Genomic DNA, 22,076 nt, shown 5'->3' with positions numbered 1-22,076 from the left:
GACAAACACGAAGATCTAGTACCGTGCGTCCCAGCTAACGTTAGCCAAGCCGTTCAAGAAAAAAAAATGATTTAACGAATACGTTGCAAAATACACTTATAAAACCTACAGTGCTCCATCGTTAAAAGTTGTGAAGAACGAACAACGTAGGTCTTGATATCATGTCCTGCAACATGTTTTTAACCATATATTTTTGTTGAATAGCTTAGCTAACGTTAGCTTGAGTACGCTATATCCCTGCAAGCAATAACAAATATTCAATTAGCTTTATTTCCTTAGTCATGCGTGCGTTATTGGAATAGCAAAGTTATAATAGCGTGGAACGGCTCAATATGTCCAACGAAAACCATTTCGTTTGCACATTACAGCAATGGATTTCGTTGATTTCGTCTTAAATAAGAAAAATCTGACATTCGCTAACCACTCTTTAGCACCATGCGTAGAATACGCCAGGATATCTTACCGCATAATAGGTTACTCAAGAAGACTTCAGCAATCTGGTCACGTGACAGCTTGGAAAGTCTCGGTACGTCGACGAACTTCTCTAGTCGGAATTCTTTAAGCAGGCATTCGGTACACCCGGAGCCTTGTGGATCAGTATGGGAGGCTCGAAGTGCCATTGGTAGAGCAGCCGCCACCACAAGCAGACGCAGACACTCGAGCATCATCGTAGTTCCTTAGAGATCAGATATCAGATATCAGATATCAGAATCAGATATCATAAGTAGTAAGTGTAAGGTTTCTCATATTTATAACCCTTAATAATTAGAGTTAACATTTTTGCCCCGCTTAGCACATAAGAAAGCTCAAGTCAGATGTAGAACTAGAGGGTGAAGTGCGGTGTTAACAAGTATTACATTTAATGAGAACTGAATTTCTTGTGAACTGCTTCTCCGGCGTCAGACAGTACGAGTGGCACCTTTGTCCCATGAAGTTATCAATAATGGTCCAACAAAGAATGCGTCAGCCCGGAGCAACGCAGACTAAAAGTACGCGTTGATTCCCCGAAGTGACTGACTGGCCCACGCAATATGCGTCATTGATGAACTTTGATGGTGCTATTAATGGGAGGCCCTAGAAAAGCGAGCGCTTTCGGTAGGTTAAATGAATCACTGTTTTGCAGTAGTAGCACTTATCGACGTTGCGTTTCGCAAATATAAAAACGCCGCTAAAATTTCCCAGGAATTGCAAGTAAAGTTGTGAATTCGATCCCCCCTGAATTCTTTTCGTAAAAGTTTGCTTTCCTACTTAACATATTTGACTCACTTATAAGTAGCGTTCTACTTAACAATGTGCAGCATTGTTTGCCTACTTCAGGCACTATCTATCTATCTATCTATCTATCTATCTATCTATCTATCTATCTATCTATCTATCTATCTATCTATCTATCTATCTATCTATCTATCTATCTATCTATCTATCTATCTATCTATCTATCTATCTATCTATCTATTCTTTTACGTTGTGATATTGCAAAGGTCGTTCATTTAACAGGAATCATAGAGGAATGCGCATGACATGATAATAATGACTTGTTATGATATGGACGGGATAACTTGACATTAATTTTGTAAGACGGATATATCAAGGAATGCATGCTATGGCACGCATGATATGACATGAAAGACCGGACACACATTTTACGACAGAAATTGCATGATACAATCCTGGTCATTTCTTTAACTGGATATTTAATATTAACTTCATATCATGGCATGACGGGTATGTCAGGAAAGACTGGCATGGATGACATAAACGACACTACATGAATATCATGAGATGACATGCATATTATGACATGTAATATGTGTCATGATATGAGTGGCATGCATGACAATAATGACACGGATGGCATACATGACATGAATGATATTTATGCAATTTTATGCAGTTGTGTCGTTAATGTCATGCTGTTATTGTCATTTCATGCATGTATATCATGACGCCTGTCATTCTTATCACGTTCGTATGCCGAACCAGTGGCCTAATTTGTGTCCTAGCTTGGGCCGCTAAGTAAGCACTCTTCAATAACGCGCTAACATAGGCTGGGTGGTACATGTCTGAAGAAAACTAGTAACAGTGCAGGACAACGGGACATGGCTGTTTTGCCTGTCTCAGTCACATCCCGCTGTCCAGCGCTGTTACTCGTTTTCTTTAGACATTTGCTCTTGATCGTGATGCGGACGAGGTTGTAGCATGACTGAGGTAGGTGCATTCGAAATTTTTGTTACAGCCGTCAGATCCGTAACGTTTTATTTTTGTCCCTTGATTATTTGATATGTAGCTATATCTGCATGGCCGTATTTTGCTGTCCTATAATGTAGCCAAAAATGTCTTTCGTGCCAAAGAGAGAAATAATCCAATGAATGGAAACCAGAAAATTAGAGGAAAGACCTGTTTGCTATCCTACATGAGTGAAATCGAACTAAAAGAGATAGGAAGATAAATGAGTAACGAACAGGAATTCAGCGCATAAATTCAGAGGCGGCACACGTAACAGCCAAAGCCTATCCTGCAGGCCCATTGACCACAGGAAGTAAACTGGCGATCTGGTTCCCTTCAGCGCATCCATGCACTGTGACCGCTGTCCCACTAATTTTTACTCTGGCAGTGACTGCATGTCCCAAGTCTCTATTGGTGTCAACGAGTACGTATGTACTAAGGCTACCTTTTAGTGTATTGTCGTCGCTGCCTGTGAAAACGAGCACAGCGTGGAGCACGTAATGGTAGATAGAAAACAATATTTGGTTATGATCGCCGAGAAAGAAGAGCATGTAGTGTATGCATGCTGCGTGGCATCTGATATCATCAGAAAGTCCTGGTGCCTTGCGCAATTCCTCTTGCGCCAAACACTCTTACCGATATTTGAGCCAGGTCTCGCACCGGACACTGTCATATTCTCTGGTTAGCTTCGCTGCGTTGCAGACAGCGACGTTTTGGTCTGCTAGAGTGATACTTCTTGTAGCCTCCAGAATACATACATACATCTCGACGTTCTCAGAGTCTGTTTGAAGCTTTGATCCTGGTGGAAATCGCCATGCGCCTCTATTGCGCCTATGTCGCAAGGAAAGGCTTAGGAGTGGGGATCAACACTGAATACCTCAACGACGTTGAGTTTGAAAATGAAATTGTCCTGTTCAACAATACTGAGGATGAATTGCAACAAATGGTTAAGGCTCTTCGCACATAAAGTGTATGAATTGGGTTGAAAATTATTATGCAAAAGACGCAGGTAATGTTCCATAGCCTTGCCGTGGACCAAGAATTCATGATCGCTAGTCAGCCACGAGACTTTGCGCAGGAGTACACTTATCTTGGTTAATGACTCACAGGGGATCCTGATAATGAGAAAATTCACAGAAAAATAAAAATAGGTTGGAGTGCATACGGTGGGCATCACCAAATCCGGACTAGGAGCTTAGCATGCTCGTTAAACAGAAAAGCGCAAATTACTGCATTCTATCGGTGCCAATACATGGGGAAGAAACAGGAAGGTTCAGTTCGAAATTGACATTGGCCTGTTCAACAACACTGAGGATGAATTGCAACAAATGATTGATGATCTTCGCGGATAATGTGTACGGGCTGGTTTGAAGAATTCATGATCGCTAGTCAGCCTCCATACTATGTGCAGGAGTACATTTATTAAGTCCATTTATCTGGGTCTAGGGGATTCTGATCTTAAGAAAATTTACAGAAGAATAAAAATAGATTCCAGTGTAAACGGTAGGCATGGCCGCATCCTGACTAGGAGCTTACCACGGTCGTTGAAAAGAAACGCGCTAATTATTGCATTGTATCGGTGCCAACACATGGGGAAGAAATATGGAGGTTAACAAAGTATCTCCAGAAACACTTACGGAGCGCGCAAAGAGTGATAGAACGAGAAAAATTAGGCATAACGTTAAGAGTCAGGAAGACAGTGGTGCGGATCAGTCAGGAAGCACCGATAACAAATATTGCAGTTTACGTTAGGAAAAACTTTTTTATATTAGGTGATATTAAAAGGACGAAATGGGACCCTGGTGTCATAATATTTGGTACGCGGGAGTGGAAAGTATAAACATACGAAGACAGTGCGCCGTGCGGTGGCGAAGATGACAGCGACTCTGTGCGAATACCCGCAAGAGAGCCATCATCATCATCATCATCCTCATCATCATCGACACCAATTTGGGAGCGTCGGCAGTGGCGCTTCGAAAAGCGTGGCGCGAGAGTGTGTGGCCCGTGGCGTGAGCAGCGCGCGAGGTTCGCCGGTAGACGGAAAACAGCTTCCTCGCTGGGCGTCTGGTCCAGAGGAGCTATCGCCGCCCGCGCCAATACGCCACACCCGAAGCAACACTGTCGCCTGCTGGAAGGTTACCTCGCCCCGCTCTTCCACTGGGCACTGGTCCAGGAGGCTGGCGGTCCTGAACCGGGGTGGTCGAGCGTTCGGGTGAGCGGCCACAGGGCTACCCCGCCAGCTGTGGACGCGACCCGGTGACTGCGGCCGGCTACCTGAGCCCCGCGACGCGGTCCGACCCCGCCGTCCGTCCCGGCCGTCCGACCCAGCTGTCCGACCCGGACGTCCTACACGGCTGTCCGACCCGCCGGCCGACACTGCTGTCCGACCCCGCTGGCCAGCATCAGTTCCACGAGGTCTCAGACAAGGCGACACACGCTTCCGCCGGAACTGTAGGCCAATCATAATCCACCGATCCATAGAGATAGTGCATGTCGCCTATGAGGCATTGTCACGTGTGTGCCGTTATCTGTGTCGTATACGTCAATACAAGTCCGATGTGTGTTTGTGCTTTCGCGTGCTGCTTCTCCCTTTTTCTGGAGTGATCCGGCCATAATAACATCACAAACTGGCGAGCCTGCCAGGATTCACTCGTATATACAGTGAAAGGTTGCAGTTTCGCTTGAGCGCAGACGCACATTAGTAGACGGCACCATGGATTTAGAGAAAATCACGGCGATAGGACTCCAAATAGGATTGTCAGGCGCAGAACTTCGCAGGCGGATTGAAGCCGAACAGGCAAAACAAAGGGACGAGAGAGCTGCGCAGCGAGAGGCAATCAAGGAAGCTGACGAGAGGCAGCGCGAGATCCTCCAACTAAAGCTTCAGCTTCAGGAAGGAGCTCGGAATATGCCGGCAGCGGCTTCTGAAATTTTGACTGCGCCCAGCACCTCCTCGTCAACCCTCAATCCACAGAAGTTACTTCCTTTGTTCGACGAGAAACGCGATGACTTACACGCGTATTTACAGCGATTTGAGCGCGTAGCAACAGGGCAGGACTGGCCACAAGAAAAATGGGCTCTGGCTGTGAGCATGTGTCTAACTGGTGAAGCATTAACTGTGATCGGTCGGATGACTGCCGCCGATTCATTAGATTACCCGAAGGTAAAGAAAGCTTTGCTGCAGAGGTTTCAATTCACGGCTCAAGGCTACCAAGAGAAGTTTCGGAAGGCACGAGCAGTAGAGGGCGAAACTGGAAGACAGTTAGCAGCAAGAATTTCAGCCTATTTCGACCATTGGATTGAGATGGCTAATGTGCCTAAAACATATGAAGGTCTACGAGATCACATGATCTCTGATCAGTTTCTGCGTGTTTGTGAACCAAAGCTAGTCATTTTCTTGAAGGAGCGAGAGTGCAAATCCCTTGACGAACTTGCTGGCTTGACGGATCGCTTTCTTGACGCGCAGAACTGGACAAACTTAGGAAAAGGTACCGATAACGCAAAGGATTCTGGTGGGGAAAACTTTGAAGCTCCCAGGAAACCGCAACTTATGTGCACCCTCTGTCACCGGTTTGGACATTTGGCTCCTGACTGCCGTAACCCACCTAAGCGTATGCTGAAGTGCGAGTTGTGCGAGAGAACGGGACATACAGCTGAAAATTGCCGAACTCGGTACGGGGACAACAAACTAAGTTCTGCGTGTGCATTCACCGAATCTCGACCAGTCCGGACTCGTCCAGTGAAAGAATCAAAGCGTCCAGGAAAGAAGACTCGCCGATCAAGTGACAGCGACGACGAGAAACCTGATAATGCTGTAACTTTCCTCGTCGACGGGATGCCAGTGGTTGAAGGCCGGCTGATGGGAAGAAGTGTTCGTGTATTACGAGACACCGGTTGTAATACCACAATTGCCAGACGGGAACTCGTTCCAGAGGTGTATATGACGGGAAGAAAGAGGAACGTTGTTCTTCTGGACGGCTCAGCAAGCTACCTGCCTGAAGCTGTCGTGCAAGTGAACACGCCGTATTTAACAGGCAAGTTAACAGTGGCATGTATGGACGAGCCCCTCTACGACCTTGTTCTGGGAAATCTTCCAAGCGTCAGAGGACCATACGATCCGGATTCTGACTGGAAGCACCCCGCTGCTCCCAACGCTGAGTCGTCGCCGATAGAAATGAAGCTGAATAAGGCGCCTAGGAAGCCTCAGCATGTATCGAGCGTGGCTGAAGCCAGAACTGAAGAACAAGGCAAGATTCGTCCCTTGTGCGTTCCGGCAAACGTTCTACGTGACGTGACAAAAGGACAACTCATTAAGGAACAGCGGAAAGAGCCCACGCTGAAACATAGTTTTGCCAAAGTGAGCAAGTTGTTTAACTCGGGAAAGGGTCACAGTTACGAATTCGTTGAAGAAAAAGGATTGTTGTATCGCCTTTACCACCAGGCCACTGGCAGAACCTTTAAGCAGGTGGTCATAACAAAAGCATTTAGACATGGCCTATTAGAAGTGGCTCATGAAAAGATCATGGCAGGAGATAAAGGTATCAGGAGAACAACCGATCGTGTCCTACAAGAATTCCATTGGCCTTATGTGCACAGAGACGTAAAACGCTTCGTGAAGTCGTACGACAAGTGCCAAAAGACAACCGCTAAAGGGAAAGTACAGGCCGCTCCACTTCCTCGTCAGTGCGTGCTTGTGTGTGCCTGCAAAAATACGACCAGTTCGTTCGGTCCTGAAAATTTAGAAGCGCCGACACAAGATCCTCCGAAGTCGAGAAAGCGCCGGGGACCAGGACAGCGGAAACAAGCCCACAGAGGAGCGTGCCAGGCACGTCAACAGAGTGTTGCGTTGGAGTCTCCTTTTGCAGGAGTATTCTTTTACTATTAACTATATAAAAGATTGTGACAATGTCGGAGCTGACAACTTGAGTCGCGCGTAATCACATGCTCATTTAGCAAAATGCGATCGGACAATGCGACCACTCAAGTATTTAATCTTTATTTGAAAGCGAACAGACTTGTGCATCAGTACTTTATCTGGGCGCAACGCCCTGTGAACAATGTGTGTCGTGTGCGTACATGAACAAGTGGACAAACGTACACGGCAATTTTCCTTTCTCTCTTTTTTTTTCCATCCCGCGTCCTTGTCTTAGAATAGTTGTGAACAACTTTCTTGAGAAGGGGGGTATTGTCATAATATATGGTACGCGGGAGTGGAAAGTATAAACATACGAAGACAGTGCGCCGTGCGGTGGCGAAGATGACAGCGACTCTGTGCGAATACCCGCAAGAGAGCCATCATCATCATCATCATCCTCATCATCATCGACACCAATTTGGGAGCGTCGGCAGTGGCGCTTCGAAAAGCGTGGCGCGAGAGTGTGTGGCCCGTGGCGTGAGCAGCGCGCGAGGTTCGCCGGTAGACGGAAAACAGCTTCCTCGCTGGGCGTCTGGTCCAGAGGAGCTATCGCCGCCCGCGCCAATACGCCACACCCGAAGCAACACTGTCGCCTGCTGGGAGGTTACCTCGCCCCGCTCTTCCACTGGGCACTGGTCCAGGAGGCTGGCGGTCCTGAACCGGGGTGGTCGAGCGTTCGGGTGAGCGGCCACAGGGCTACCCCGCCAGCTGTGGACGCGACCCGGTGACTGCGGCCGGCTACCTGAGCCCCGCGACGCGGTCCGACCCCGCCGTCCGTCCCGGCCGTCCGACCCAGCTGTCCGACCCGGACGTCCTACACGGCTGTCCGACCCGCCGGCCGACACTGCTGTCCGACCCCGCTGGCCAGCATCAGTTCCACGAGGTCTCAGACAAGGCGACACACGCTTCCGCCGGAACTGTAGGCCAATCATAATCCACCGATCCATAGAGATAGTGCATGTCGCCTATGAGGCATTGTCACGTGTGTGCCGTTATCTGTGTCGTATACGTCAATACAAGTCCGATGTGTGTTTGTGCTTTCGCGTGCTGCTTCTCCCTTTTTCTGGAGTGATCCGGCCACAATAACATCACACCTGGCAGGCCATGTAAGGCATTGGGCAGATAATCGGCGAACCATTAGAGTTGCAAAATGGGTGTCAATAGAACGGAAGCTCAATCGAGAATGGAATAAAATTAGGCGGGGTGTTGAAATAAGCAAATTTGAAGACACAAGTTGGAATCAGCTAGCGCAAGACAAGGGCAATTGGAGATCTCTGGGAAATGCCTTCGTCCTGCAGTGCACATAAATATAGGCTGCCTCTGCTGCTTGTGCTAAAGATCATGATGGTGCGCGAGAGCACAGTGGTAACAGCATCAGTCTCTGAGCAGCACAATGGCGCAAACGCAAGAGTTTGAATACAACTGACTTTGGCAAGCATAGCTTTGTTTACATTTCGTAAACGCTTATTTGGCCACGCTCCCCTCATTTAGGCTTATTGTTCTTATATTTAGGCATCTTATTGTTCAACATCTAAATGTACTGAAACAATTTATGTGTTGCATGAATTTTGTAACACAATGATACTTTGAATATCGTTCGCGCCGTGCCGTTGCACATGAGCGAAATATATATATATATATATATATATATATATATATATATATATATATATATATATATATATATATATATATGCAGGTCGTGATTTATTATTTGATTACGAAGAACGGCTAAACTCAATGGCGCCATCTATGTGGGACAAAATACCGTGCTACACATAGTATAAGCGAGTTTGATGGTACTTGCTTGCAGCCGAAAACGGGCTGAGAGGCCAGCTTCAGCGCTTCCAAGGACACGGGAGCTACCACAGAAGTATGATCTCATCATCAGTGAGTATTTCCAAAGACAAATATCATGCCGAACATGTGACACCTCTCTAGAAACCGAACCGATAGTTTACTGCTTTGCGCACCAGACAGTGAACTGTAGAGAAGGCGTCACTGCGAAGATACGCGTAGTGTTCGATGCCTCGACTCACGAACGTGGCGACTCGCCGCTGGACAATAACTTGGACAAAGTGGCGAAACTTCGTGCCGAGCTCTTCAAATTACTTGTACAATTCATGGTAAACCCTATTATCTGGACAGCGGACTTCTCGAAGGCTTTCCTTCAATTCTCAATTCGACAAGAAGCCCTCGACGCTCTCCACTTTCTATGCGTCGACTAACTAGCTTACGAACAGAGGACAACACCTTCCATCGTAGCATGGCGAATGCCTCGTGCGCCCTTCGGAGCGTCGTCTGGCCCTTTCCTTTTCATCACTTAGAAATGTGTAAAAAGACGCAGCCAATAATAGCTACACGGCTACAGACATCATTCTACGCAGACGACCACGTCATAGGAGCTTCTACTGAAGAAGAGGCCCTCGAAATCTACTGCGCAGTACTTGCTACTTTAGCAGATGCATATATGAAGCTGAGAAAGTGGTTCTGCAATTCCAGCGTTATTTGTCCTCAGTTCCTGAACCACAACACTTTTCTCAAAACATTTAAGCGAGAGCTACAACAAGGTTTCTTGGCTTAGCGTGGGACCGCAACGCTCACGATACCATGCTTACCACCAAAGCCGTTACCGCGTACGTATCTGCGCATTGAGCCACGAAACACACCGTTCTGCAGTCATTCGGTACGATCAGTTAATCCTCATGGCGGCGTGCGTCATGTGAACGAAATTATTGTTCCAGCAGCTGTGGCGAATCAACTCGCCGTGGGACGAGCCATTACCAAATGACGCCGAGAAGCAGTGGGAAGGCTGGATATCCGAACTACCGATGCTCTCTTCGCTGCAAATCCGACGCCGCGTCATTTGTGCCACTGCGCGACTGATTACACCGCATCATTTTCACCTGTTCTACGATGCAAGCCCACTGGCGTATGGTGTAGTCCTCTACGTGCACTACCAGATGAAGAAGGGAACGTTTGACATTTATCCTCTCGTGAGCAAGTGTAGGGTGGCACCTCTCAAAACTACCTCGCTGCCACGCCTAGAGCTACTTCTGTGCCTGCGGCTGCCAGGCTGCTGAACTAACTATGAGGAATTCCAGAAACATCGAGCTGTCAGACCCTTTTCTTTTAGTGACTCTCCAATATTCCTTTACTGAACTGCGCCCGACATTAATAGGAGACTCGTGAGAAACCACGTTCTCGAAATATAACGCCTGACCTTAGCGGTATACTTGGAGGCACCGCGCATGCAACGACAATCCAGCAAATTTGATCACGCGTGGACAGCTCTGTCACTGACACGCAAAACGCTGTCGTGGATCGCTCCTTCGTGCCACAGCCTCATTTCCAATGGCCAGCCAAGATTCGTTCTGCTCCATCACCGGAGGCCTGGAAGCGAACTTCATTCGCGATAGGGTAACGGAGAGTAAGAGCAAAACGGACATCCCATCGTGGGTGCATTTGCCTTGAAGCAGAATCCTGCTCATTTTTTCACAAGAGGAGCTTCGGCCCGTGAACTAACAAACTCAGTCTGCTGGACAGGACACCATCGGCATAACTGTGAAGGTAATGAACTGCCACCACACCGTAGACCAAACTTTACCCATCTTCCACCGAGTGTCATGGAGCAACACCATCGGCGGGCACCACTCTTGCAAATCTTCATACAAACCGAAGCACCTATGACGGGCATTCACAAATACAGCTCCCCAGCGCAGCTACACCGTGTTACGCCTTGGACACTACGATTTGCCTCGAAGCTGAAACGGGAAAGTCAGAAGTGTGTCCCGGGGAGCTCTGAATGCAGAATAAATACAAGCCAGTGGACCATACTGGATAAAAAAAATATTCAAAGCTGAGCCGTTTCGCTACAGATTGAGCGCGTCTATAAAAGAGCTCAGCATATAAAGCATGCAACACTTCAGGACGTGACCTGCTTCGACAACTATGGAGGTCTTCGGGTCGCAGGACGCCTGCAATTCAATGACAAATCTTATGATAAAAGAACCCCAATCTTCTTACCAGACGACAACTACTACTGCAAGCTCCTTATTGCGCAGCACCATTGACAACTTCTTCATGCGGGAGTTCCGGACATGCTTGTACAAATAAGGGAACGATTCTGGATGTTACGAGCACGGGCAGCTAATCAAGAAGGACATCAGAGGATGCATGGTGTGAAAACGCTGCAAGGACAGATCTTTGTCCGAAGTAACTGCTCCGTTACCACCTGAAAGAGTGACCACTTCGGAACCGTTTCAAGTAGCAGGACTAGATTTGCTCGGTCTCCTCTATCTTAAACATCCAGATGACTAGTATAAATTTGCCTGTTCACGTGCGCTGTAATAAGAGCTGGCTTTCACCTCGAACTATTCGAAGACATGACCGCCACAAGCTTTCTTAATGCTTTCCGATGCTTTAGTGTGCCGTCGGGGACTTCCTTCTGTTATGCGTATATTCAGACATCGCCTTAGCCTTAAAAAAAGCAAGAAATAGTTTTCGAGGCTGTGGCAATCATTGAGGAACGGAAAGGTTTGTAACTACATCGGTAGCCATGAAACGGAATCTTATCGCCGATCATGCACTGTGGTCGGGCGGTTCTTATGAGAGACTTGTCAGGTCTGTCAAGCTGACACGGAAAAAGTGCATCTCAACGGAATCCATTACAGAGAAACATGTACAACCAGCCTTAACTGAAGAAGCTGTTACCTATTCCCGGTCAATCACATAAGATTATGGCTACTGTAGATATATGAAACTTCTTTCCCCGCCTCATTTTCTCATTGGAAGGCGGAACCTGCCATCCCCGACCTAACAATCGGCGAAATCACAGTAAATAGCCGCCATATACTGCTCATTTGGGAACATCGAGAAAGAACGGTAAGAACTTTCTGGTAGCGTTCGTCCAAGGAATACCTCTCGGAGTTAAGAACAATGCCCAGGTGCTGGTTAGCAACCTTGTTCGACAGAATTAAGGAGGACCTCGTCCTTTTACAAGAGTCCAGCGTGCCCTGGCAACTATGGAACATTGGAGGCCATAATTAATTATGACGATCTCGTCCTTCCCCGAGAGTTCAGCAAGCCCCGGCCACTATGAAACAATGTTTCAATAGAGGATCCCCATAGACGAAGGGACGGCAAAACAAGATCCTGTACCTTGAGGCTATCGGGTGGATCTACCTTTAAACAGGCCGTTCAACAGCTTTACTGGCTGCAATCATTTTTTTTGTATATTACTGCTCGCGGGTCAGTTTGTAGTAACAATAACAACAAAGAAGGAGACGGAGTGTTCGCGTGATTGGGTCCACGCGCAACAACACCTACCTGCGGAGCCGGGCTATGGTTTATTTTTAATGAACTCCTTTTTCTACGCATCGGGAGGCTTCATGTCTTACAGCTCTGTAACTATTACGACTAGCCTTTGAGTGTGCGCATGATGCCCTCCATCGCGCAATAAAAACTGCAACAGAACATTCGGCTTTTTATGCTGCGCTGCTGCTTCGCGGTCGTCTCTGGCCGACGCCAAGTGCGCATTTTAAACATTTTAAAAGGCTTTGTCAGCTAGAGAGATACGTTGTGTTACATAGACCTTGCCACGTATAAACTATTTGTTACATTTCAATATGGTTACGACTCTTCCCCCAACAACGTGCGACAAATGTAATGACACCATAGATCTTAGTCACATGCTAGGGCGTCGCTTCGCGCTACGCAGTAACGAAGAGCGGTGGGACGCAGCTCTACGCAGTCTCACATTCGCAGAACATCTATGGGTAGTCCAGCGGGCACGCGAAGGGGCCGAAAGGCTTGGGCTTTCGGTCCTAACGTGGGAGTGGCCCGCTTCGGGCTAGGAAACTAGCGCGACCTACATATCACATTGACCGCAAATAAACATTTGTGTTCTCTTCCCCTGACCCCGACTTTATTTCCGTTCAACATGATGTGCGGTAAACACAAGCTAGGCCAAACTTAAGGTCTTCTGTAGCGCGACGTAATGGACCACAACAAAGTTTTTCCATCCATCCATCTTCCTTACACAATTTACCGCCCTTAGATCAATCTTTTCAGTCGGCATGAATAATCAAATTCGCGCTATGTTGTTCCTAGTAAAGCGAGTGTTATGAGATCAAGTGAGTTCGATATTAGCGGCCTCTTATTAATTATGACTGAGCTCACTTTTGCTTCAATTTACAAAATATTGTCCTTAAACCATGACAGAACTAGTGCCCCCCAGGAACCTATGTTCGTTTATTCCTGAATAAAACTTAATGAGGCATTCAGGAGGCGCAGGTACATTTTAATGTCGCGTGCACATAGCGTTGTTTCAGTACCATTAAGGCTCGCGTCAGTTAAGTGACGGTTTCGTGACGCACATAATCACATAAAAAACAGATTAGGCGTACTGTAAGTGTCTTTATATTACTACGCTGTCCACATGGCCCCAATAACTATGTCGCCTATCTTAATCAGATAGGTTCTTTTTTTTCGCTTTATAATTTGTCACGTACGCCGTAAATAAAAAAAATAAGGCTATTGTCAGATAAAACGTCCTCACCTGGAGCGTTCCTCACCCGTTCTGCAGTTGCTAACTGAAGCGCTTTCGCGGAGACACGTTCCCGATTTTAGACGATTTCGTTGAATATCTGCATCGCATCATGTGGTACTGCCTAATTCTCCTAACGCAATTCAAAGAACGCTAGGGCTCAATAAGCTCTTCTCGAGCTCGTAATGTTTATTCTATACATTTGGTGCCAAGGTTCGGCCCGCAAGCCAATGGCTATGAATTTGAATACCGGAACGAGTGAAGTTGCCGTTGTTCACTTCGCAATTTCTCCGTAGGGCATTGATATCTCTTTTATGACGCTCATGAAAGGTTCACACGTAAGGCGCAACTTCCTTTGACACGTTCATCCACGCATATACAAAAGAGATCAAAATGAATTTATCTCGGCGTGTAGTTTCTATCAAACGAAACATATGTCTTGAAAAATAGTGCTACCAATGGATACGGTGCGTACTTATTCGGACTCGTCAGGAGCCTTCGTAGCAGCTGAGAAACGGCCTGCGACGGGGAAGCTCGTAGTCTCTTCTCGAAATATAAGCTCCACGTCAAAGTTAGGCCGTGATTCTTGATGCCGCTACGCTAACCCGGAGAACTGGGCATGTAGTCGTTAAGCGTGAACGTACGTCTCTTTCGAAAAAAAACCTACATAAGTGCGAATCACAATACTAATCTGTTTTGCACAACACAGTGCATGCACTCAGTTCCTACTAACCTAGCGCAGGTGCAAAAAAACAAAAGAATGCTTGAAGTAGTCGTACTCGAGGCAGTCGCGGATGGGCGGTGGGCCGTTTAACAATGCCAACTTTGCGAGAGGATCGCTGAGAATGACTACCGCGTTGAAATAAAACGAAATAAAAATAAATAAAACGACTACTGCGCCCCGCAAAAGCAACGCCGAGTGACCATGTTACCTGCCCTTGTCCTGAAAACTTGCAGAGGCGCCACCACTCCTTCAGTCAGCGCCGGGCATGCTGCAAACCTTGCACAAATCGCGATTCGTAGAGGTTTTACTACGTCATAGTTGTTAGCGCACTCGGTTTCTACAGGCGCCTTGCCACCGTGGCGTCATGTCGGTGCCCTGTATTGCGCAAACTTTTCTTTTTCCAGCGCCATATGGTATGGCCCGCGTATACGTGGCGGCCAGGGAGAACTCTAGGGGCAATAGGACGTCGGCCGCCGTGTTTAAGCGCTCCTTAAACCCGTATAGAAGGGTGTGACCTGTACGAGCAGATGTTGGACACGTCTGTTTTACGCAATGGAAGCCTAGGTTTCAATGATTATACAGCACTGCGTGGAAGTTGGGGCGGCAAAAGTCGCTTCGTCGTAGAAGGGTCGTCTTGATTTGTCAAGATTGTATTTTTCTGTCGACAGCGCTCGTCGACAAACGTGACCGCCCTTATCACACTCGCTTATTCGATGGCCATATAATTTCAGAGAGAATTTCATTGTTTACTATGAGCTATTGTTGACCCCAACGCATGCGTGCAGCACATGGCAGGACAAGTATGAGTTGGTTTCGACTACAGGTACAGCAGTCCGCCACAGAAGCTGCTTCCGCTTGTCGACAGATTAGAGGTTGGAAGCTCTTGCCTAAGTGATTTGGATAGTACCCGATAGGCATCATCAGGCGGATCTCCTCACTTTCTAAACGCAGCCATGGAGGATGGCCATAATCGCAGGGCTGCGCACTTAAAACCTTTCAGTTACGACTTTTTTTTTTATTTCTGTACCTCGCTTGGTTTAGGGGTCTTTACAAGTCGGCATACATCCATACTTAAAATGCTGCACCAATGAAAAAGCTCAACGGAAAGAGTGCGGTGCACCGGCAAAGGAAGCATAAGGCAAGCTATGACATGTTTGCCCAAAACGAGCGAGGAATTGAGTCACTGTGCTAATCACGGATAGGTTTCATCTCTGACCACGTGCTACTTGCGCATGTCTTTTGAATGCTTGCACTGCTCTTATAGCACTCACCACCCTCAGCTCGTGTGACCCCCTACTAACGTTCAGAATCAGCTGTCCATCACACTTATGAAACTTTGTTTTATTAATTTATTTAGAGAAATACCGCAATCCCCAATTGGTGATTTATGAAAGTGGAGTTACATTTCCTGGGTTTCGCAGATTGGCAACCACCTTTAACAGTAAACGAAAATTCAATTAAAGGAGCTACATATTTTGGCTCTTGTGACACAACGCTTTACTGAACCCTGTAATGCGACGCATTCTTGGTTTGTAAAAAATGGTCTTAGGAATCATGTAACTGTTCTATAGCGAAGGGTTACGCACAGACTATCTTCTTCGTTGCTTATATTAACATTAAGTGTTTAAGACACATTGTGTCTAGGAATATGAATTATATATAATAGAAGATAGTTTAAACCAGCGCGGCACTCATTTGCCTCCCTTTCGCAGGCGCCGTCCCTATGCGCCTCACAGAACTAAAGCCCCCCTGAAAGATAAATGTTAGGCACGATGGGCGACTTCAGTAGCGCTCAATGGCATCGTTGGCAAGCGTAAGTATTTGAGCTTCGTCGATGAGGGAAGCGGTGTAGCACGTGCACTATGAGGGCGCACTCAAGGCTATTGGCTGGTTCCTCCTCGTGGTTGCTCTCGCGGCTTCCAGCCGCAACCTCAGCCAGCGACGCTCGTTCGCGTCTCCTACTCCAGCTAATACAGTAGCCGTTAAGAAGGCACGTCGCACGTGCGCGATGAGCTCACACGCAACGCTCTTGGGTATTTCTCTTCCATCGTGTGCCTCCCGCTCGACAGTAGAAGCGTCAGCGATTTAAAAATCTTCACTGAAGATAGCAGTAGCTGTCTGCTCGTTGACACACGAAAACCTGGCGATACACCACTAGATACACCACAAAAAAGTAGCTTAACTGGCAAAACGCTCCACATTAATAAGGCCTCTTTTTGTACTTGTGACTGACTGTTTCGAGGTCAAAGATTCAATTCCTGGAGGCACGCAGGGAAATGCCTCCACTATGAACGTATTTATAGCGAAATGGCCTGCGTACAAGAGAAGTTATTCCGTACCGGCCAAATTCCATCCCCTTACATGCGTTTTGAACGCTCCAGCAATGCACACCTGCGCAAGAAATTTTCCGGTAGAACGAAGGAATGTATTCATCCCCCACGCCTACTTTGCTGGTTGACAACGAATGTCGTGTAGTGCCATTTTCCTCCGACGACATCACGAACTGTGCTAGCACTAAGGGCAGCGATAACTACGGACTTGGCAAGCCTGCCAGTACCTGAAGTATAGCCCTTGTGGACTGCTCTAGGAATTGTTTAACTTTTATGCTAGCAGTAACCCATAGACGGGTGCCACGGCTGGCGAAGGCGTCGCAGTTGATGGCTACGTGGCGCTGTAACTGTAACTAAGACCGACAATGTCTTGAAAGCCATTCAACGCAGAAAAATAAAGTGAATTTCAACAAATGCGACGGGCATGAAGATCCTCTACGCGAACTAAGAATTTCAACGACAAGGAAGGCGATGGGGGCATTCATCGATCCGTACGTACCGCTTTACTTTGCGTAGCTCCTGCGTTTCACCGCCAAGCAAGCTGTCGACCTCGATGCTATAAGGCTGGCTGCACATTTTGTCAAAGCGTGTGACAGAAAGGTAACATGAAAATTAGCGACCTATTTCAATAAGTCTGTCTTTAGCTCATGGTAAGACAAGGTTTTCGTATTTTTTCAACGTGTTTAGCATGCTTTATGGCGAGGGGTATGAAGCGCAAACGTTACGAACAAACAGCTTGTTTAACGATGGACTTTTGAGGTCCCGTGCACTTCTATAAAAAGGTGTTTGGGTGTATGTGGTTCCGTTTGTGTTCGCCACGTTCTAGATGTGCACGGAAAAGCCTGAGTCGGCATGTGTGCTTGACATTCCAATTCTTCTAAACCAGCCAAACAAAGTATACGAAGAAGTACAGAAAGGGGCGGAAACGTATGGACAGTTTCGTCGCTCGATCAGCCTCCAATAAGAACAAATTGCTGTTTTTCGCAAATATTCTCGTTGCACCAGGGCGCCAGAATAAGTATTTTAATGAATCATGCAGCAAGAAAAAACAACCCGCATCAAACGCGAAAATAACAGACACGCATGCGATGACGCACACACAACGTGGCCCTGAGAAAGTGAACACATGATAACAGCTGTAAAGTACCTGGCCATTTCAAGCTAAGCATCATAGCTCTGTTTAATTTGTGTTCCGCTATTACTGCGTGCGTACCTTGGCAGCTCATCTCTATATCCCTCATTGTGACGTGTACAAGAGGGATTCAAGCAGGAGCGGAAATGTCGCTGCTGTTGCAAATAGCCATTAAAACTCAAAGCTAGAAAGTACATTGTTTGGTTTTTCTGATGAGTAACGTCTGGCTCGGTGTTACTGAATCTACAGGCAAGTGCTGCTGCCTTCTCCGGGGCGTGAGATTTCTGTGTGAAGGCTCTTCTGACGTTATATAGTCCCCTCCCCATCGCTGCTACGACATTTTATTATAGGCACTGTGCGAACACGTCATCGACTAATTTGCACCCAAGTAAAATCTTTTATAAAGACAACATTATACGACTGGCAGCTTAAAATTTTGATATCATGACGCGTCCAAAAAAACATGTAGCGAAATCTTACTTGCCGAAATGCTTGATCCTTAGTTTTTTGGATGTTTGCTATGCCAGCTTGTTAGGCGCCGCCTGTGTGTCCTTTTATTTCTCGTTGTGACGCTACACTTTCTCATTATGATCATGATTTCGCTTCCTGTGCAAGCATTTGAAACAAGGAAGGGAAATTTGGTACCATATCCAAGCAGAAACGTTTTCGTATTGAAGGCAGAAAATGAAGAAAGGAAAAGAATTCCAAAATTTCTTGAAAATGAAAGTCGCCGGCTGCTCCGCAGAAACTAGGTGGCTCTCTTCTTCAATATCTCAACCACAGAAAGTCAGAACAGGCTGCATTTCAAGACACCTAATTTGGTTAATAATATTTAAGATCTGTCTCTGACTTTGCTGTTGCTCAATACGTGCTACATAAATGTGTTTTTCTGAGCGTTAAATAAGCTTGCAAATGTACGCGAAATTGCCGCGAGACTGGCCGCTCGAGGCACTTCGTATGTATTCGCGGGCTTCTTTCACGCTCGGAAAAACCCTTTTATGTAGCACGAAGTGAGCGGCAGAAAGCTGTATCAGGAGTCTTTCGTTTCGCTCTACAATTTTCTCCTTGACACTTTTCATCTAATTATAATATTCGAGAAGTTGAATTAATTGAGACTAATCATCTAATAAGGCGGAATGGAAAAAATGATTTGAGTATCTCCAAGCGACGCCAAAGATGATTGCCTTGGTTCTGTCCAGCTACGCGGCATACACACATTTTTAAACTCTGGCTAAAGTGAGCCGGAACACCCTTTATAAGTAAAGTATGGCTGAACGAGTACATGCCATTCCGCTAGCGTCAATACGATGACTGTGGCAGGCAGCGTACGCCGAGATGTTCACACGTGAAATCAATGACTTTTTCAGCAGATATCTTCATTGGCACGTGAGGCCTCGGACGCAAGAAAACAGCCACTCGATTTAATTTGTTGGTTGACACAAAATTACAGCTTAAATGAGCACAACTGTAATTTCTCGCGTAAGTTACGGTATTGAATACGATTTCATCACCAATGTTTTGCAGTTTTCGTACTTCAAATATTTCCGTGCAGCACATTTTTTTTTAATGTATTAGGCTACTACCGCAAACACGTTTCTTTCGTGCCAAAACCGACTAACTCTTTTAAACGGTTGGGACTTGCGTCTCTAAATAGTTTCGCTTTTTTTACAATCTAGCATACACTCGGCGAATAACGGTTGTTTACTAACAAATCTTGGCGAACACCTCTGTGCCTCTTCCCGCCTTTTTGGTCTTCTCATCGCACATAGGCATTTGACAAAAAACAGGACTCAGACAAGAGGCATCCCTATCCAGGGCAAGCACGAAGCATAAGTAAATGTAGCGCTCGTGTGGTGCGTCTTTGTAGGTGTGGTCGTTTCATCATCATCATCATCATCATCATCATCATCATCATCATCATCATCAGCCTAGTTACGCCCACTGCAGGGCAAAGGCCTCTCCCATACTTCTCCAACTACCCCGGTCATGTACTAATTGTGGCCATGTTGTCCCTGCAAACGTCTTAATGTCATCCGCCCACCTAACTTTCTGCCGCCCCCTGCTACGCATCCCTTCCCTTGGAATCCAGTCCGTAACCCTTAGTGACCATCGGTTATCTTCCCTCCTCATTACATGTCCGGCCCATGCCCATTTCTTTTTCTTGATTTCAACTAAGATGTCGTTTACCCGCGTTTGTTGCCTCACCCAATCTGCTCTTTTCTTATCCCTTAATGTCACACCCATCATTCTTCTTTCCATAGCTCGTTGCGTCGTCCTCAATTTCAGCAGAACCCTTTTCGTAAGTCTCCAGGTTTCTGCCCCATATGTGAGTACTGGTAACACACAGCTGTTATACACTTTCCTTTTGAGGGATAGTGGCATCCTGCTGTTCATGATTTGAGAATGCCTGCCAAACGCACCCCAGCCCATTCTTATTCTTCTGGTTATTTCAGTCTCATGATCCGGCTCCGTGGTCACTACCTGCCCTAAGTAGATGTAGTCCCTTACCCCTTCCAGTGCTTCTCTACCTATCGTAAACTGCTGTTCTCTTCCGAGCCTGTTAAACATTACTTTAGTTTTCTGCAGATTAATTTTCAGACCCACCCTGCTGCTTTGCCTCTCCAGGTCAGTGAGCATGCATTGCAATTGGTCTCCTGAGTTACTAAGCAAGGCAATATCATCAGCGAATCGCAAGTTGCTAAGGTATTCTCCATCAACTTTTATCCCCAATTCTTCCCACTCCAGGCCTCTGAATACCTCCTGTAAACATGCTGTGAATAGCATTGGAGATATCGTATCTCCCTGTCTGACGCCTTTCTTTATAGGGATTTTGTTGCTTTCTTTGTGGAGGACTACGGTGGCTGTGGAGCCGCTATAGATATCTTCCAGTATCTTTACATATGGCTCATCTACACCCTGATTCCGTAATGCCTCCATGACTGCTGAGGTTTCGACTGAATCAAACGCTTTCTCGTAATCAATGAAAGCTATATATAACGGTTGGTTATATTCTGCACATTTCTCTATCACTTGATTGATAGTGTGAATATGGTCTATTGTTGAGTAGCCTTTACGGAATCCTGCCTGGTCCTTTGGTTGACAGAAGTCTAAGGTGTTCCTGATTCTATTTGCGATTACCTTAGTAAATACTTTGTAGGCAACGGACAGAAAGCTGATCGGTCTATAATTTTTCAAGTCTTTGGCGTCCCCTTTCTTTTGGATTAGGATTATGTTAGCGTTCTTCCAAGATTCCGGTACGCTCGAGGTTATGAGGCATTGCGTATACAGGGTGGCCAGTTTCTCTAGAACAATCTGACCACCATCCTTCAACAAATCTGCTGTTACCTGATCCTCCCCAGCTGCCTTCCCCCTTTGCATAGCTCCTAAGGCTTTCTTTACTTCTTCTGGCGTTACCTGTGGGATTTCGAATTCCTCTAGGCTATTCTCTCTTCCACTATCGTCGTGGGTGCCACTGGTACTGTATAAATCTCTATAGAACTCCTCAGCCACTTGAACTATCTCATCCATATTAGTAACGATATTGCCGGCTTTGTCTCTTAACGCACACATCTGATTCTTGCCTATTCCTAGTTTCTTCTTCACTGTTTTTAGGCTTCCTCCGTTCCTGAGAGCCTGTTCAATTCTATCCATATTATAGTTCCTGATGTCCGCTGTCTTACGCTTGTTGATTAACTTAGAAAGTTCTGCCAGTTCTATTCTAGCTGTAGGGTTAGAGGCTTTCATACATTGGCGTTTCTTGCGTTTACCTTGCGCTAAATATATTGCACACAAATCATAACTGCTCATTAGTCACCGAAAACAACGGTACTCTTTCGTCGGTGCAACATTCGCGAAAAATGCTGTGACAGTGTTTATTAAAAAGCATTAATGTCTCAGAGTAAGTATTGGTATATATTGGCGAAATAGCTGGAAATATTCCATCTGGGTTATAACAGCTCTTACAATTTTGATTAACATTAACATCCTCTAATTTCCTAAATTTCTACAGCCTACAAAAATTTTACTGCGTCTAAATATAAATATAAATATCTACCAGGTATTTAAAAAAATGCATGTAGATTCGATTAATTTGGGGTGCGCCCGTGGAGTAAGCAATGTAACGCGGGTATTAAATCGCCTATTTCCTTGAGGCACCTGCTGTTTTCTTTGTGTTCCATGACAGAAACATCCTCTTTTTGTTG

At 46.2% G+C, this 22,076-nt stretch overlaps 1 protein-coding gene across 1 annotated transcript in view; it reads right to left on the bottom strand.

Moving 5' to 3' along the window:
• Nucleotides 1-13,765, bottom strand: part of LOC142570537 (uncharacterized) — a 50,022-nt gene extending 36,257 nt beyond the window's left edge. The window contains exons 1-2 of the mRNA XM_075678911.1: nt 13,701-13,765; nt 464-676 (exon numbers count right to left, since the gene is read on the bottom strand). Of these exons, the coding sequence (XP_075535026.1) occupies nt 464-668 (205 nt within the window). The 5' untranslated portion in view covers nt 669-676; nt 13,701-13,765. The remainder of the gene's footprint in view (nt 1-463; nt 677-13,700) is intronic.
• Nucleotides 13,766-22,076: the final 8,311 nt, after the last annotated feature.

Source organism: Dermacentor variabilis, chromosome 2, assembly GCF_050947875.1.
Source record: "Dermacentor variabilis isolate Ectoservices chromosome 2, ASM5094787v1, whole genome shotgun sequence".
NCBI classification, from domain to species: domain Eukaryota; kingdom Metazoa; phylum Arthropoda; class Arachnida; order Ixodida; family Ixodidae; genus Dermacentor; species Dermacentor variabilis.
Note: the sequence above shows the minus strand (reverse complement) of the source record. Positions and strands in the feature narration are given on the sequence as shown.